Genomic DNA, 19561 nt, shown 5'->3' on the forward strand with positions numbered 1-19561 from the left:
GGCTCCGCCCCGCGCCGCTCACTCTCGGGCTAAGCTGGGCCAGGCGGCCGCGTGCGCGCGCACTCACCTCCCACGCCCCCCGATTGCCAAGCCCGGGGGAACGCGAGGGGGGGGAAGAGAGGGAGGGAGGGAAGGAGCCGGCCACGCCCGGCCACGCCCCCCGCACGTGACGCGGACCCGAGCGTACGAAGTGCGCCTGCGCGGACACGCCTCGCTTCCTCCCCTCTCTTTCCCTCCTCCTCCCCCCGCCCGCCTTAAACTTGTCTTCCTCACCTTACGGCAGGGTTGGGAACTCAGTGTTCTGAATAGATACTAACTAGACAGAAGTGTCGTAAGGTCAAAAAAAAAAAAAAAAGACACTCTGGGTTTACGACTTTTACGGCTCGCTTTCCGGTCAGAACTGAGGTGCCTGAAGGCTGGTTGGGATGGTGAGGCCTGAGGACTAGGTAAGAAGGTTCTACCTCCTCCTCCGCGCTAGGGATCGTCTGTGTGGGTCGGTGGCCCGCGCACGCGGACCCTAGCGGGTCCCCTTGCCCACTCGGCGGCCAGAGTCTCGGCGCCGCCCCCTTTCCACGCGCGCACGCTCTCTCTCGTCGCCACTTGACCCCGCCCTCGATTCCAAGTGTGACTTTCCATTCATTCCACGGACTTTTCTCTTGAGTTGGTTTTGCTCCTTAAATTACATGCCAGAAAGGCAGAAGGGAGTGAAGGGATCTTGTGCTTTTTAAAGTCCCCTGTGATGTAGGCCTGAGACGGAGAATCTGCGTTGGTGACCCGGCCAGAGTCTACCTACGGGATGATGTGAGCACTGACAGAACCAGGGGCCCCTGATTGCAGGGAAGACTTTTTCCCACACGACTTTCAGGTCATTCAAAGGACTTGTGTTACAACACTGATGGGCAGTACTTGTTTAAAAAAAAATGGAGATAGAATAACAAATGCAAAAGCATGTGACGGGTCCCTAAAAGTTAAAACCCGGGGAGCAACGCCTTTAATCTCAGCACTTGGGAGGCAGAAGGTAGGAGGATCGCCATGAGTTCAAGGCCACCCTGAGACTACAGAGTGAATTCCAGATTCCAGGTCAGCCTAGACTAGGTGAGACCCTGCCTCACAAAAAAAAAAAAAAAAAAAAAAAAAAAAAAAAAAGGAGCTGGAGAGATGACTCAACAGTTAAGGCACTTGCATGCAAAGCCTAATGACCTGGGTTTGGCTCCCCAGTACCCATGTAAAGCCACATGCAGAAAGTGGCACATGCATCTGGAGTTTGTTTGCAGTGGCTAGAGGCCCTGATGGCACTTGTTCATTCATTCTCTCTCTCCTTGCAAGTGAATTAAAAAAAAAAATTTTTAAGTAAAAAGCAGAGAGCCACAAAGATGAGCAGAGCAGTTAAGATGTTGGCTTGCAAGGCCTAAGGGCCTGGGTTCGATTCCCCACTTCTAGGTAAATCCAGATGCACAAAGTAGTACATGCATCTGTAATTCATTTGCAGCAGCTAGAGATCCTGGCACACCCATTCTGTCTTTCTCTCTGCTTGTAAATAAATATATTTTTTAAAATGCTGGGCACAGGCCGGGCATGGTGGTGCACGCCTTTAATCCCAGCATTCGGGAGGCAGAGGTAGGAGAATTGCCATCAGTTCGAGGCCACCCTAGTGAATTCCAGGTCAGCCTGGGCTAGAGTGAGACCCTACCTCGAAAACCAAAAATAAATAAATAAATAAATATAATAATACAATGCTGGGCATGGTAGTGCATGCCTTAATCCTAGTAATCAGGAGTATCACTGTGAGTTCAAGGCCACCCTGAGACTATATAGTGAATTCCAGGTCAGCCTGGGCTAGAGCAAGACCCTACCTTAAAAAACTAAAACAAAAGACAAAAGGATTGCAATATACCTAGTAAGAACTATGCTGGTATAGATGTCCCTTTAAAGCAGCCAGGGGAGGTGGCTAATTTTAAGCTAGCCTGTGTCACAGCAAGACCTTATCACCCCCCATTCAAAAAAAATACTTTTAACTCATTATAGAGTGAAATAAGTGAACTAGATGTGGACCCAAGGAAACAAAGATTGTTTCAAGGTGAGACACTTGCCTGGCAAGTACAAGCCTATGATGCAAGAGGATCTCGGGTTCAAGACCAGCCTGAGCCCAATGAAAAGAGTAGTAGAGTGACTGCCTAGCTCTGGGTTCAGTACTCTTACCAAAAAATGAAAAATTACCATAAAACTTGAGTGGATGTTTGGAGGGTCAGGAAGATCTGGTATCACTATATTGCACGGGAATGCAAGCTTGTGTAGTCACTAGGAAGCTTAAAAAAGAAATTACTGTTGCCCTACCCTAACTGAACTCTAGCTCCTCTGGTGACTAATGATAAAGAGTAAGACCTTACTAAACTAGAAAAAAGGGAGAAATAAGAATTGGGGGGCCGGGCGTGGTGGCGCACGCCTTTAATCCCAGCACTCGGGAGGCAGAGATAGGAGGATTGCCATGAGTTCAAGGCCACCCTGAGACTACAGAGTTAATTCCAGGTCAGCCTGGACCAGAGTGAGACCCTACCTCAAAAAACCAAAAAAAAAAAAAAAAAAAAAAGAATTGGGGCCAGGCATGGTGATGCACACCTTTAATCTCAGCACTGAAGAGGCAAAGGTAGGAAGATTGCCAGGAGTTTGAGGCCACCCTAAGACTACCTAGTGAATTCCAGGTCAGCCTGGGCTACAGTGAAACCCTACCCTGAAAATCAAAAAAATAAAAAACGAATTGGGAACAGGGCTGGAGAGAGAGCTTAGCAGTTAAGGTACTTGCCTGCAAAGCCTAAGAACCCAGGTTCAGTTCTCCAGTACCCACATAAAGCCAGATGCACAAGGTGGCAAATGCATCTGGATTTCATTTACAATGGTTAGAGGCTCTGGTATGCCCATGCTGTCTTTATCTGCCACTTTCTCTCTCAAATAAACATACAGATAAATAAAATTGGGCTGGAGAGATGGGTTAGCAGTTAAGGCCCTTGCCTACAAAGCCTAAGGACCCAGGTTCAATTCACCACTACTACATAAACCAGATGTATAAGGTGGCACATGCGTCTGGAGTTCATTTGCAGTGGCTAGAGGCCCTGGCATGCCCATTCTCTCCCTCTTTTCTGTCTCAAATAAAAGTAAGTTAACTAGGAAAAAATAAATAAAATTTTTTTTAAAAAAATTGGGAACATGCAGGAAGTAGAGGGAATCAATTTTGTGCTACCTTGTGCATCTGCCTTATGTGGGTCCTGGGGAATCGAACCTGAGTCCTTTGGCTTTGTAGGCCAGTGCCTTAACCATTAAGCCATCTCTCCAGACCCTCATCTGCATCTTTTTGTTTGTTTCCTTTTGTTTTTCAAGGTAGGGTCTTGCTCTGGCCCAGGCTGACCTGGAATTCACTATGTAGTCTCAGGCTGGCCTCGAACTCATGCTGACCTTCCTACTTCTGCGTCCTGAGCACTAGGATTAAAGGTGTGTGCCCGGCTCATCAGCATTCTTAATCAGGTCCACCTGAGTTACTGCTTGTCCCTTTTATGGTTTTTCTGTTTTGTTTTGGTTTTTTTTTTTTTTTTTTTTTTTGAGCTTTTTGTTTATTTGTTTGTTTGTTGTTTTGGAGGTAGGGTCTCACTCTGGTCCAGGCTGACCTGGAATTCACTATGTAGTCTCAGGGTGGCCTCAAATTCATGGCAGTCCTCCTACCTCTGCCTCCCAAGTGCTGGGATAAAGGCATGTGCCACCACGCAGGGCTCTGTTTAATTGGTTTTTATCAGATGTGTCTAGTTTTATAGCTCAAGAGTCACAGTTCTTTTCCCCAAATAAAGATCAGAGTTAACCCAATTATGAGATAATGGGGATGGTCAACATCCGCACCCCTAGAAATTTAAGTATACACTGCCTTGCCAATTCAAGGGTGTCTTATTCATTTATCACTCAAGTTAGGAACAAGATATAAAGATATTTAAAATGCAGCCCTATTAGGATCACAAAGTATTAGGGAAAACAGGTCTTTATAAATAAAGGATTTCCTTACCTGATAGAGAAGAGCTATATAAGGTGAAGTCTCAGATAACATGGGTGTTGCATATTAAGTAGACTTAATTAAAAAAAAAAAACCTGTCTATCTGCCTCCAGATAAGAGAGAGTTTGCTGTTGTCTGATAAGGGTAGAGTGTAGTGTGGAGAGTAGGAGTGGGGAAGAGATGAAGATGATAAAAGTGGATGAGAACAGATTATGAGGAGGCTAGAATTACATGCCACAGAATTTAAATTGTATACTATGGGGCTGGAAAGATGGGTCAGTGGTTAAAGCACTTGCCTGCAAAGCCTAAGGACCCGAGTTTGATTCCCCAGTACTCTCATAAAGCCAGATACACAAGGTGGCACATGTGTCTGGGGTTCGTTTGCAGTGGCAGAAGTCACTGGCATGCCCATTCTCTCTTTATCTCTCCCTCCCTCCCTCTCTCTCTCTCTCTCTCTCTCTCTCTCTCTCTCTCTCTCTCTCTCAGATTAATTAATCATATACTTTAAGCAATTAGTAGATATATAAGACAAAGAGTCTTAACCTCTTTTTCAGTCTAGATCTTTATGAGAGTCTGTTGACTTGATCCTCAGAAAATGTTCTTGAATGTATAAAATGACAAGCCAGGTGTGGTGGCACACTCCTTGAATCCCAGCACTTGGGAGGCAGAGGTAGGAGGATTGCTGTGAGTTTGAAACTACATAGTGAATTCCAGGTCAGCCTGGGCTGGGGCAAGACCCTATCTCAAAAAACCAAAAAAAAATAAATAAATAAATATGTATATATATAAAGGAAACAGTATTATATGTAGTGTAATTATATATGTACTTCTTTATGCACTAGATAACATCTAGCCACAGGCCTAATTATATAATTTCAAAGTGATAATAAATGTAAATTACATTTTTTAAATACCTGTAACAACTTTAATGTGAAGTGAAAAATAACAAGATTTCTAGTGTTGACAGACTGCTGATACTACTGTAGCATATTGCCTGCATTTGTTGGGGGGGAAATGCTAAATTTCAGCCAGAACTTGTTGAAAATGAAGATGCAAATATTTTCTTATTCCATATTCATAGAACCCTGAAATTCTAGTCACATCCTATTTATTTGCAAATAAAGAGAGAAGGGAGGGCTGGAGAGATGGCTTAGTAGTTAAGGCATTTGCCTGAAAAGCCAAAGGATCCTGGTTCAATTCCCCAGGACCCACATAAGCCAGATGCACATGGGGCACATGCATCTGGAGTTTGTTTACAGTGACTGGAGTCCCTGGCGTGCTCATATTCATTCATATTCTCTCTCTCTCTCTCTCTCTCTCTCTCTCTATATATATATATATATATATATATATATATATATATATATATATATATATATATATATAAAGAGAGGGGAGAGGGAGAGAAAGAGTGAGTAAAAGAATGGGCCCGCCACAGCCTCTTGCCACTGCAAACAAACTCCAGATGCATGCGCCACTTTGTGCATCTGGCTTTATGTGGATACTGGGGCATCAAACCCACGCTGTCAGGCTTTTGCAAGCAAGCACCTTTAACCACTAAGCCATCTCCCCAGCCCAGGATCCGAGGTTTAAAAATATCCCGGAGTGATGGTTTTCTGTTCTTTTGGGGGAAAGGGAGGTAGGAGGCTTCTGGGGATTGAACCAAGGACCTTGCGCATGCCACATAGATGCTCTACCACTGAGCCACACTCCAGCCCAGTATAATCGATCAGATTTGTTGTTTGATTGTTCTTCACTTCCCAACCTCTCTGGTGGTGTGGAGGTAGGGGACTGGTTTTCTTCTGTTCATCCTTTATCTCTTGAACAGCAAGTAATCCTTTAATCCAGTACTAACCTGCTGTTACCTAATAACAAGGGCCTTCAGGGGTAATAAGCTTGTGGGCACACGTGTCTAGGAGGAAAACTAGAAAATGAATCAAGAAGGAAAAGTGCAGCTATTTCTGTGAAAATTATTGGGTAACAGGCTATAATTCTGTGCTTAATCTGGAAGATAATGAGAAGATGTTAAATTTTAGGAGAATAATGGGATCTGAGTTCTATTTGAAAAAGTAACATAGAAAAATGTCTAGATTAATAACCTGAAGGTAGGAAGGGAAACACTAACTCAATAAGTTAATGTTTCAGAACTGTATTTTGAAGCCAGGAGTCTTAATTCATACCTGTAATCTCAGCATTCAGACAGCTGAGACTGGAGCAGTGCAAAGACAGGGAGAGAGGAGGGAAAGAAGTAGGGTATACATCCCACTGTGGGAATCAACCAGCTTGCTTTCGTTTTGTTTTTTCGAGGTAGGGTCTCTTTGTAGCCCAGGATGACCTGGAATTCACTCTGTAGTGTCAGGCTGGCCTTGAACTCACAGCAGTCCTCCTATCTCTGCCTCCCAAGTGCTGGGATTAAAGGCATACGCCACCATATCCTGCTCAACTTGCATTTTATGTGGTCAAAAGGCAAGCCCACTCTTTAGTATTAGTACCAATTATATTGTTAGCACTTCAAGATTCAGGTTTGAAAAAAAAAAAAAGATTCAGGTTTGATTCCCCAGGACCCACATAAGCCAGGTACACAAGGTGGCACATGTGTCTGGAGTCCATTTGCAATGGCTGGAGGCCCTGGTGTGCCCATTCTCTCTTCCTCTCAATCTCTGTCTCCCTCTAACTCTTCCTCTCTCTCCCTCTCTCAAATAAATAAAATAAAATATATTGTTTGGTGAGCTCCAGGTCTGTCTGGGCTAGTGTGAGACTCTACCTTAAAAAAATAAATAAGTAAAATGTATGTATATGTAGTACTTCAGTAAAGTAATGGCCTGCTCACATGGTTATTTGAAGATATTACTAAAGCCTTCCTTTGTCAAATTGCATGTATACCGGTCTGTGTTTACTTTCAACTTTTTAAAGTCAGGACACCTTTCTCTTTGCCCAATTCTTTAAGCCCTTGGATGAATAAAACTAAGCAGAAATAAAAAGGGAGTACTGGAGAGATGGTTTAGGGGTTAAGGTATTACACTGCAAAGCCTAAGGACCCTGGTTTGATTCCCCAGGGCCCATTCATTCATTCACTCATGGTCCTGGGGATTGATGTTGGCCACGGTAAGCAGGTGATCTATCACCAATTCGCATAACCTCAGTGACTTCTTTGATACATTTCTCAACCCTTTAGACTCAGGTGCCCCTCATGACTTATTATCTAATCTCCATGAGAGCCTCTGTGTCTATCCCCAAGCCCATCATAACGCTCTACCCTAGTAATAATAAGTACTGTATATTTTCTATTGTTATAAGCAGACAGAGATAGAGAGAATGGGCACACCAGGGCCTCCAGCAGCCACTGCAAATGAACTCCAGATACATGCACCATTTTGTGCATCAGGCTTTACATGGCTATTGGGGAACCAAACCTGGGTCATTAAGCTTTGCAGGCAAGTACCTTAACCACTGAGCCATCTCTCCGGCCACAGTACTGGGTATTTTCTGAAGGAATGAGTGCTCAGTGAATGTTGGGTAGGAAGACATGCCTGCCTCAGAGCTTTCTGTCTGGCTACAGACTCTGAGGCTGAGCAGGCCTGATTCTCTGGTTTGAACTAGAGATCACCTCTTTGTTCCATATCTGTTGGACCTTTTGGAGGAGTCAGAGTTGGGGGTCCAACAAACTTTTAGGAAGCCCTATCCTGGGCTGGAGAGATGGCTTAGTGGCCAAAGGCACTTGCTTACAAAGCCTATTGGCCCAGGTTCAGTTCCCCAGTACCCATATAAAGCCAGGTGCACAATGTGGCACATGTGTGTGGAGTCCATTTGCAGTGGCAGGAAGCCCTGGTGTGCCCATTCACTCATTCATTCATTCATATTCTCTCTCTCTTTCTCTCTTTCTCTCTCTCTCTCTCTCTATATATATATATATGTCTGTCTCTCCTCTCTCTCTCTCTGTCATAAACTTAACTAATTAAATAAATAAAAATCCTCAAGGGCCAGATAGCCCATCTTCTGACAAAGTAAAAACTTGCTTCTAATATCCCAAAACCCAATTTATGATTATTCAAAAATTTGAATTTGGGAACTGGAGAGATGGCTTAGTGGCTAAGGCATCTGCCTGCAAAGCCTAGGGATCCAGGTTCAATTCTCCAGGTCCCACCTAAGCCAGATGCACAAGGTGGCATGTGCATCTGGAGTTCATTTGCAATGGCTAGAGGCCCTAGTGTGCCCATTCTCTCTCTCGTAAATAAAAATGATTTTTTTTTAATTTGGATTTGGAGTTTCAGTATTGTTAATCAAAATGAGTAAAGTTATTGTACTTCCAGAACCTGATTTTCTGAGAAGCCACCTGTTTCAGCATGATGAACCCATATTGACTTCCTGTTCATCTCATGATTGGCATCCATTGTGGTGGTATGGTTCAACGCAGGCTGTACATGCAAGTCTCCACTGAGCTGGAGGTTTACCTGTCTGTCGCTTTTTTAAGGGGGAGGAAGGAGCAAGTCTATTTGAAAGCAGAAGTCATACTTACAGGCTGGGCAGGCGGCTCAACAGTTAAAGGCGCTTGCTTGCAAAACCTGCAGCTTGGGTTCAGTTCTCTAGTACCTACATAAAGCTAGGTACACAAAGTGGTACATGTATCTAGAGTTCATTTGCAGCCATTGTGCCCATTATTTCTCTCTCTAACTCACTCCCTCCTTTTCTCTCTCCATGCAGTTAAATAAAATAATAGTACTAGGCCGGGTGTGGTAGTGCATGCCTTTAATTAATCCCAGCACTCGGGAAGCAGAGGTAGGAGGGTCACCATGAGTTCAAGGCCACCCAGAGACTACATCATGAATTCCAGGTCAGCCTGGGCTAGAGCGAAACCCTACCTCAAAAAACCGAAATAATAATAATAATACTTAAGGCACATGAATTTTTGGTTTTTCAAGGTTGGGTCTCACTCTAGCTCAGACTGACCTGGAATTCACTATGTAGGTGGTAGCCTTGAACTCATGGCAATCCTCCTTCCTCTGCCTCCCAAATGCTGGGATTAAAGGTGTGCACCACCATGCCCGGCTCCCAGTTTTACTTTTTGATACAGAATTTCATCTTTCTTGGCTAAGCATGGTGGCACACACCTTTAACCCCAGCTCTTAGGAGGCAGAGGTAGGAGGATTATTGTGAGTTCAAGGCCACCATGGAGACTACATAGTGAATTCCAGGTCAGCCTGGACTAGAGTGAGACCCTACCTTGAAAAACCAAAAAAAAAAAAAAAAAAAAGCCAGACATGGTGGCACACGCCTTTAATCCAAGCACTCAGGAGGCAGAGGTAGGAGGATGGCCATGAGTTCAAGGCCACCCTGAGAATTCCAGGTCAGCCTGAGCTAGAGTGTGACCCTACCACCAAAAAAAAAAATTATCTGTCTTAAATTGTTCTTACATTAATTTTTCATATTCCAAGTAAGCATATAGCCATAACATTAACTTAAGTTACTTAGACTGGCTTTGAACTCTGTATGTAGATCAGGCAGGCCTTAAACTTGCCTTCTGCCTCAGTCTCCAAATACCTGGGTTCATAGGGCTGCACCACCAGGTCCAAAAGGTCCATAGCATCAGAGCCGTTATAGCAGCATCTAGTTACAGAATAGTAAATGGAGAGGCTCAAGGAGAAAAGCCCCAAAAGCTCACCTGGTGAGTTTCCCTGCACCAGGGCACGGCCAGATGGAATGTGTGGCATTAGTCAGCCTTCCACATCACACCAAGAGGTTTGTTTTGTTTGTTTGAAGAGCTAAATTCCCCTGTTTGTAAAATACTGATGTAAGATAAATGCCAAGTTAATTTATAAATTATTTCTAAAATTGAAAGCTTTTTTATGTTGGTGACACTTTGAGTATTTATATTTTCACGGTAGATTTCTATATTTTACTCAAGAAAAAATATTCGTTAAATAAATCTCTTCAGTTTTTAAGGATGCGTAAAGTCTAATCTCTGCACTGAAGTAAAAATCTTTTTGCTACTGTTGCCTGCCACATTACATGAATCTGCAGTGGTTTAGGCTTACCATCAAGAGGAAATATCTAATTGGGGGAAATTGAAACCAAAAAGAACCAGGCTTGACCTTCCTTCCTGAAAATACTTCTGCTTACACTGCCATGAAGAGCAAACTCGGTCTGGGATGTGATTCTTTTTGTGACAGTCCAAGTGGAATGATACATTAGAAGTTGGACATGGGGGTGGAGATGGCTCTGCAGTTAAGGGTACTTGCTTACCTGCAAGTGGGCTTGATTCCCCAGTACCCACGTAAAGCCAAATGCACAAAATGGCGCATGTGTCTAGAACTCATGTGCAGAGGCAGGAGACCCTGGCCTACCCATTCTTTCTCTCTCTTTCTCTCCCTCTCTCTCTCTCTCTCTCTCTCTCTCTCTTTCTTTCTCTCTCTCTCTGTCTCTGTCTCTGTCTCTATCTCTATCTCTCCTCCTGTCAAAAAAAAAAAACCTTAGAAAGTATTTGGATATAATCTAATAGTCATAAACATTGAATTATTTTTGTAAACATGTTCTATTTATTTGAGAGAGAAAGAGACAGAGGAAGAGGCCGATAGAGAGAATGGGTGCTTCAGGACCTCCAACCACTGCAATTGAACTCCAGACACACGTGCCACCTTGTGCATCTGTCTTACATGGGTCCTGGACTCAAACATGGGTCCTTAGGTTTTGCAGGCAAGCGCCTTAACCACTAAGCCATCTCTCCAGCCCTGAATTAATTTTAAGTATTCATTTTTGAAGGATTATGGCAGAGATTAGACTTTTCTTATTTCTAGGCGACATAAATAAGACTCATAAATTAGAAAACAGACTTATTTGGGTCAGTTTAACAAAGAAAGCATGAGGCTGGAGGGATGACTTAGCGGTTAAGGTGTTTGCCTGCAAGGCCAAAAGACCGTGGTTCAATTCCCCAGGACCCACGTTAGCCAGATGCACAAGAGGGCACATGTGTCTGGAGTTCGTCTGCAGTGGCTGGAGGCCCTGGCGTGCCCATTCTTTCTTCCTCTTTCTGTCAAATAAATAAAATAAAATAAAATGCTAAAAAAAAAAAAAAAAAGAAAGAGAGCATGGATTAGAGAGATGGCTTAGCAGTTAAGGCACTTGCCTACAAAGCCAAAGGAACCAGGTTTGATTCCCTAGTACCCACATAAGCCAGATACACAAGGTGACACATGTATCTGGAGTTCATTTGTAGTGGCTAGAGGCCCTGGCATGGCATTCTGTCTCTTCTATCTATCTCTTTCCCTCAAATAAATTTTAAAAGTATATTGAGCCGGGCATGGTGATGCATGCCTTTAATCCCAGCATTCAGGAGTCAGAGGTAGGATTGCAGAGAGTTTGAGGCCACCCTGAAACTACATAGTGAATTCCAGGTCAGCCTGAGCTAGAGCAAGACCCTGCCTCAAAAAAACAAAAACAAAATACATATATATATCTATACACATACACACACACACACATACATACATACATATATATACACACACACACACATATATATATTTTAAAAAAAGAAGGAGGTACATCATTTTTTAAAACATGTTTGAACTGGAGAGATGGCTTAGTGCCTGCAAAGCCTAAGGACCCAGGTTCAATTTCCCAGTGCCCACATAAGCCAGAAGCACAAGGTGGTGCATACATCTAGAGTTCATTTGCAGTGGCCGGAAGCCCTGGTGTGCCCATTCTCTCGGTGTCTGTCTCTCTCTCTCTGTCTCACTAATAAATAAAAATGAAAAATCAGTTTTAAAAATGGAGATGTTTTACTATTCATGTGTTGTTTTGTATTTATATAAAGAAAGGAGGGGCTGGAGAGATGGCTCAGCAGTTAAGGCACTTGCCTGCAAAGCCTAACAACCCAGTACCACACCCTGCCCAAATTTTTTGTTTGTTTGTTTTTGTTTGTGAAGGAAAATCTCACTCTACCTCAGGCTGACCTAGAATTCATTGTAGTATCCGGGTGGCTCAAACTCACAATGGTCCTCCTACTTCTGCCTCCCAAGTGCTGGGATTAAAGACGTGCATCACCACATCCAGCTCTGTTCTTATTTCTTATGAAAAACTGTATTACTTACATTTTTTGTGCTGTAAGACATGATGGCATGGCCTGTTAATACCAGCTCTTGGGAGGTGAAGGCAAGAGGATTGAGAGTTAAGGGACACCCCAGGCTACCTAGTAAAGCCTAACTCTAAAATGTTGAGGTATAGTCATATTTATATATATATTATTACATTACACATGTGCTGTGTAACCTATTTCCAGAATATCATGAACTTTCTTTCTTTTTGAGACATGGTCTTTCTGTGTAACCCAGGCTGCCTCTGAGCTTTCAGGCATCTTGCCTCTTCAGCCTTCCACGTCCTCCCTAGATTTACAGGCATGAGCCTCCATGCTCAACTCATGAACATTTTTCTATGTTATATTTACATCTTCAACTTGATACTTAATTATAAAATTTTTCATTATGTGGAAACTCTGTCATTTAAATATACCAGCCTTCTGAACTCCAAGTCATTTCCAAGTTTTCCCTTACAGATAATGTTTTGGTAACCCTTTTTGTCAAATTACCTTTCAAAAGCTTGTGTTTGTTTACCTACCTGTCAAAATAACAGTGCTCATTTTTCTTCAGTCTTGGAAATGCTAGTTGATAGTTTTCCCCTGGGCTGAGGAAGTGGTTCAGGGGTTAAACTCTTGCAAAGGTATAAGGGAAAAGAATGATAGAAATACACAAGCCAGACATGGTGGTGCATACCTTAATCCCAGCACTTGGAAGGCAGAGGAAGGAGGATCACTGAGTTACAAGGCCAGCCTGAGATTACAGAGTGAGCTTCAGGTCAGCCTAGGCTAGAGTTAGACCCTACCTCAGAAAAATCAATAAATGAACAACAAAATAAAGAAATACTTACACAAAGGTGGGCATGGTGGTGCACACCTTTAATCCTAGCATTCAGGAGGCAGAGGTAGGAGGATCCCTATGAGTTCAAGACCAGCCTGGGACTACAGGTGACTTTCAGGTCATCCTAGGTTAGAGTGAGACTCTGCCTCCAGATGCACAAGGTGGCACATACATCTGGAGTTTGTTTACAATGGCTAGAGGCCCTAGTGTGCCCATTCTCTCTCTCTCTTTCTCGCTGCCTCTTTCTCATTCTCTCCCAAATAAATAAATAAATTTCTTTTCTACCTTCATGGAGCTTATGAAAAAAAAGTTTTAACATGGTCTAGAGAGAGAGGTTAGCAGTTAAGACGCTTACCTGCAAAGCCTAAGGACTCAGGTTCAGTTCCCCAGTACCCACATAAAGCTGCACAAAGTGGCACATGTGTCTGAAGTTCATTTTGTAGCAGCTAGAAGCCCTAGCATGCCCATTCTGTCTGTCTCTCCTCTCTCTCTCTCTCTCTCCTTGCAAATAAATATTTAAAATTTTAAAAATGGGCACAAAAACAGCATAAATGAATCTTCCAAGTCAAGTAACTAAGAGAGAAAATATTTGCAATGTCCACAAGAAATGGCTCCTAAAAGGAAGAGCAGGACTGGAGAGATAGCAAAGCCTGATGGCCCAGGTTTGATTCCCCAGCTCCACATAAAGCTGGGCAGGTGTTTGTTTGCAGAGACAACAGACCCTGAAATTGCCCACACACACACACACACACACACACACACACACACACACACACACATACACACACACTTGCAGATAGTTTTCTTTGTGTTTGCTAATGTGTTAGGTAGAAAAGAAATTTAGTATTAACTTATATTACTTTTTTTTCTTTTGGCTTTTTCAAGACAGGGTCTCTCTGTAGCCTAGGCTGCTCCGAAACTCATTCTTTAGCCCCAGGCTGCCTTGAAGTTACACCAGTCCTCCACCTCTGCCACCCAAGTGCTAGGACGAAAGATGTGTACCACCGTGATTGGCCTTAACTTATACTAATTTACTAATTATTGTTTCCTATTCTGGTTTGCCTTTTTTTTTTTTCTTCCTTTTTTTTAAGCAGAGAGAATGGGTACACCAAAACCTCCAGCCACTGCAAATGAACTCCAGATCCATGTGCCAGTTTGTGCATCTGGCTATATGTGGGTGCTGGGGAATGTAACCTGGGTCTTTTGGCTTTGCTGGAATTTTATGGACTATATTTGTTATGGTATTATACCAAGTTATCTTTTTTTATGGCTTAAAGAGATTTTATGAGATTATAAATAGAACTTAAAGTGTTTAAAAGAAGAAGAGAGAGTACAGAGAGCCTGCTCTTGAGAAGATAGGAGCAGAGTAAAACACCTCCATGTTGTCTTTTAAGAAAGGTTCTCGAGAAGAAAACCATTTGAAGCTTAGAGTGTGGTTTACGGCTCTAATCCCAGCACTAGGGAGTCTTGAGACAAGTGGATTGCTCTAAGCTTGAAGTTAGCATGGGCTGCTTACAGGCCAACTTAGGCTCTATTGTCTCTACCAAAAGAGAGAAAGAGAGAGGAAAAAGGGAGAAAGGAAGGGAAGGAAAGGAAAAAAAATGTGAACAAAAGTAAAATCTACTCAGCCGGGTGGCACACACCTCCCAGCACTTGGGAGGCAGAGGTAGGAGAATCACCGTGAGTTGGAGGCCGCCCTGTGAGTATGTAGTGAATTCCAGGTCAGCCTGGCCTACAGTGAGACCCTTCCTCAAAAAAAAAATAATAAGATTAAATAAATAAATAAAAACTACTCAACCTCAGTGTTTTTAAAAAAAATTAAAACGTGTACCTATCTCCTGACTGACATTGTGGACATTGTGAATGTTTAACTTAGCTCTCTCTGGTTAGCTGCCAAAAAACCTAGAGCCAAATTTATGGCTCACTAATAACAAATGTGCTCTATGCCTCGTTAACTTCATTCCTGGCTCAAGTTTATATCTCTGCTCTAGTTAGTCTTTCCTCTTCTTTTTTTTCCCCCTGTGGTGTTGAGGGTTGAACCCAGGGCCTGACACATATTAGGCAAACATTCTCATTGAGTGGCACCCCTATTGCCTAGTTATTCTTACTTAATAAAATTTAATTCATAAAAAGCCTGGCATGGTGGCACATGCCTTTAATCCCAGCACTTGGGAGGCAGAGGTAGGAAGATCGCCGTGAGGTAGAGACCACCCTGAGAATATATAGTGATTTCCAGATCAGCCTGGACCAGAGTGAGACCCTACCGCGAAAAAAAAAAAAAAATCGTGGCAGGTGTGGTGGTGCACCCCTTTAATCCCAGCATTGTGGAGGCAGAGGTAAGATTGCTGTGAATTCAAGGCCAGCCTGAAACTACATAGTAAATTCCAGGTTAACCTGGGCTGGAGCAAGACCCTGCCTTGAAAAAACGAAACAAAACAAATTTAATTCCTACTCAGGAGTCAGAGAAAGGAAGATTGCCACAAGTTTAGGCCAGCCTGGTCTGCATAGTCTAGACCAACCAGGGCTACATGGTAAGTAAGACCTTGCCTCAAAAAAAAAAAAAAAAAAGTGCTGAGGAGGCTCAGGGGTTTAGGCACTTGCTTACAAAGCCTGATGATCTGGGCTCAATTCCCAGTACCCACATAAAGCCAGAGATGCACAAGGTGGCACATGCGTCTAGAGTTACTTTGCAGTGGCTATAAGCCCTGGTGTACCCATTCTCTCTCTCTCTCTCTCTCTCTTTCTCTCTTTCTCTCCCTCTCTCTCCCTCTTTCAAATAAATAAATAAATAATTTTTTAAGGTACATGTTCTTTTTTTTTCCAAGGTAGGGTCTCACTCTAACTCAGGCTGACCTGGAATTCACTATGGAGTCTCAGAGTGGCCTCAGACTCATGGTGATCCTCCTACTTCTGCCTCCCGAGTGCTGGGATTAAAGGTATGCACCACCACACCCAGCTTAAAAGGTATATTTTTAAATTTTTTTTTATTTATTTATTTGCAAGGAGAGAATGAAAGAGGGGGGAATGGGCACACCAGGGCCTCCTGCCACTGTAAATGAACTCCAGACACTTGCGCCACTTTGTGCATCTAGCGTCACATGGGTACTAGGGATTTGAACCTGGACCATCAGGCTTTACAAACAAGTGCCCTTAACCACTGAGCCATCTCTTCAGCAAAAAGTTACAGTTTTGAAAGGGTCTGATTATATGGAAGTGTTTATATCACAAAATTGTATTGCTTTAATAGGGTAGCCAAATGGTAATAATTGGCTTAATGATCTGAATTGGTTAAATTGACGTCATAATTCAGCCCTCTCTTCTACAGCAGGATTGCTGCTTTCTATCTTTATAATATGCCTTGCTTTGTTCTCCCAGTCTGCATGTGATCCCATCATTGTTCTATGATTTCTAGAAGTGCTGTTGTGCTGCCACAGCTGTGAGTAGCAGTCAGCTCTGTTAACTCAGCCGAATCCATAGGCTCAAATACGTTACCTCCTACTTCTGTCAGACTGCTGCCTGGCTTGGTTAGCACCTGCCTTAAGTGTTCACAAGCTTATCAGACTCTCACACAGCTTGCCTTGCTTCTCTTCTGAGGTGATCATTCCGATGTTTGGACACATTAACTCAAATGGGTGGTTATTTCCAGACCTCACTTACTTCACAGGATTTGCAGTTCTATCTGGATTTTCTGATGATCTTCCCAATGTCTTCCTGTTGATATAAGAAAATAGTAGTTAAACATCTTTTTAAACTCTACAAACATCTTCAAGTAAAATTATGTGGCCTTTTTGGCAACCCTGTAAAGCAAGCAGAAGCTCTTTTAAAATATGACAAAAACAAGGACAAATTAAATAGAAAATGAGGCCAAGCATAGTGGCACACAGCTTTAAACCCAGCACTCAGGAGGCAGAGGTAGGAGGATCGACATGAGTTCAAGGCTACCCTGAGACTACATAGTGAATTCTAGGTGAGCCTGGGCTAGAGTGAGACCCTACCTCAAAAAATAATTAATGATAATAATTAAAAATATTACTAACAAATCAGTGGTAAAGCTGGTGTTAGAACCAGGTCTCCTGATTCCTGTGTCATACCACCTTTCAAAACATCAAAAGAATTTCTGACTGACATTGTAAACATTACTCAGTCTTACTTCATTACTCCCGAAGGTGAGGATGGGAAATGAGCAAAGGCATCAGTCATGCGTATAGGTGGGCAGAATGGGGATGAACTTCATCTGTATTCCTGTCATGGCTTTCTGTTCTTGAAATTACAATTCCTCTTAACTACAGTTCGAATCACTGTCACTTTCTATTATGGAAGGAGGATATTTTATCTTATCGCTTGAAAATTAATGTTGAAATGAAAAGTATTTCCCTTGGTAATGAGTAAATTTTTTTCTTCAGACTCTTTGAATTCATCTGTAATATAAAAATAACTTGTCGTTATTGTTATCTTGCATGTTTATATTGAGACAGGATCTCATGCAGCCCAGGAAGGCCTCAAACTCATTGTGTTGTCAAGACTAACCCCTGAACTCCTGATCTTCCCGCCTCCAATGGAGACTCTGGGATTTCAGGTATAACCATACCTGGCTGTTGATATTCACTAAAGAGCAAAATATGTTTATTGCTATGATGTTTACTAGAATTTTAACCAATCTCTGCATTTAAATTAAAAGATAAAAATGACAGCCAGGCCTAGTGCCTTTAATCCCAGCACTTGGGAGGCCAGAAATAGGAGGATCACCATGAGTTCAAGGCCACCCTGAGACTACATAGTAAATTCCAGGTAAGCTTGGGCTAGAGTGAGACCCTATCTCAAAAAGAAATTATGTGTGTGTGTGTGTGTGTGTGTGTATACACATTTATACACACACACACACACACACATACATACAGACACTTGTCTACATGAAAATTTTTCAGTTTTCATTCTACCTGATTGTGCACATACAGTAGAGCAGCTAAAGTGTCTTGAGTATTTTACTCTTAGCCAGATGTTGTTGCTGAACACTTGACAATCATGTGTAGACACACTTCTGTTCTACAGCCTATATTCGACAGTAAACCTTGTCTTCTCACTCTCCCTTAGCTTCTGGGATTGCTGAGCAGCCTTTTCAATACAACATGGACGCTGTGGTCTTGAGTTACATGGACAGCCTGCTGCGGCAGTCAGATGTCTCACTGTTGGATCCTCCAAACTGGCTCAATGACCGTGTTATCGGGTTTGCCTTTGAGTACTTTGCTAACAGTCAGTTTCATGACTGCTCGGACCACATCTGCTTTATCAGCCCCGAAGTCACTCAGTTCATCAAGTGCACCAGCAACCCCTCAGAGATCGCCATGTTCCTTGAACCCCTGGATCTTCCCCACAAGAGAGCCATATTTTTAGCCATCAATGATAATTCCTGCCAGGCAGCTGGGGGTACCCACTGGAGTTTGCTCGTTTATCTCCAAGATGAAAATAGCTTCTTTCATTATGATTCCAACAGCAGAAGCAACTCAATCCATGCAAAGCAGGTAGCAGAGAAACTGGAGGCTTTCTTAGGCAGCAAAGGAGACAAACTGGTCTTTGTGGAAGAGAAAGCCCCAGCTCAACAAAACAGCTATGACTGTGGGATGTACGTGATATGTAACACTGAAGCCTTGTGTCAGAACTTCTTTAGGCAACAGCCAGAATCGCTGTTGCAGCTACTCACCCCTGCGTACATCACAAAGAAGAGGGGAGAATGGAAAGATCTGATTGCCAGACTTGCTAAAAAGAAAAAGAAATAGTTACTGCAGAACCCTTGTGACCTTTGAATTCTCTCCTCTTCCTTTCCCCATTTGGTGGGGGGATACAGTCTCAGTGCCTAAAGGAGATGACATAAACGAAGGGTTACTAGTTCTACGTTTGTTTGTGTTACTTTGTCATCCTTTGCTCGATCCTAATGGAAAGATTGACTTTAACCCTGACGAAAGCAATATGTTCTCTGACTGTCCTGACTATATTCTCTAAAATGTTAAAGCAAGCTTAACATTCATTGCCCAAGTTCAAGTGAGAGTCTTCTTATGGGTATAAAATCAGTTCCCTTCTGATCTCCCTTAACATGCTGGCTTAAGCAACACATATACTGAAATTGATCCCCCTCACCCATAAGAATATATGACGGAAACCGGGCATGGTGGCACCCACCTTTAATCCTAGCACTCAGGAGGCAGAAGTAGGAGGATTTCCATGAGTTTGAGGCCACCCTGAAACAACAGAATGAATTCCAGATCAGCCTGAGCTAGAGTGAGGCCCTACCTTGAACCAATATATATATGGGGATAGTGAATTCCAGGTCAGCCTGGGCTAGAGTGAGGCCCTACCTTGAACCAATATATATATGGGGATAGTGAATTCCAGGTCAGCCTGGGCTAGAGTGAGACCCTACCTTGAACCAATATATATATGGGGATAGTGAATTCCAGGTCAGCCTGGGCTAGAGCAAAGCCCTACCTTGGGAAAATAAAATAAGAGAGAGACTAGGACTGGAGAAGATGGCTTAGCAGTTACGGTGCTTGCCTTCAGAGCTAAAGGACCCAGGCTTGATTCCCCAGGACCAATGTAAGCCAGGTGGATAAGATAGCACCTGCATCTG

The 19561-nt window shown here is 43.0% G+C and overlaps 1 protein-coding gene across 1 annotated transcript; it reads left to right on the forward strand.

Moving 5' to 3' along the window:
* The first annotated feature begins 341 nt into the window (after positions 1 to 341).
* On the forward strand, positions 342 to 18828 carry Senp8 (SUMO peptidase family member, NEDD8 specific). Its single transcript, XM_004666650.3, has 2 exons — positions 342 to 446; positions 18031 to 18828. The coding sequence occupies exon 2, from the start codon at positions 18066 to 18068 to the stop codon at positions 18711 to 18713; it is 648 nt and encodes a 215-aa protein (XP_004666707.1). The 5' UTR covers positions 342 to 446; positions 18031 to 18065; the 3' UTR covers positions 18714 to 18828.
* The last annotated feature ends 733 nt before the right edge of the window (positions 18829 to 19561 follow it).

Source organism: Jaculus jaculus, chromosome 10 (assembly GCF_020740685.1).
Source record: "Jaculus jaculus isolate mJacJac1 chromosome 10, mJacJac1.mat.Y.cur, whole genome shotgun sequence".
Lineage (NCBI taxonomy): Eukaryota > Metazoa > Chordata > Mammalia > Rodentia > Dipodidae > Jaculus > Jaculus jaculus.

Coding starts and splice junctions, on each gene's coding strand:
- Senp8 (XM_004666650.3), top strand. CDS start 18,066: ATGGACGCTGTGGTCTTGAGTTACATGGACAGCCTGCTGCGGCAGTCA.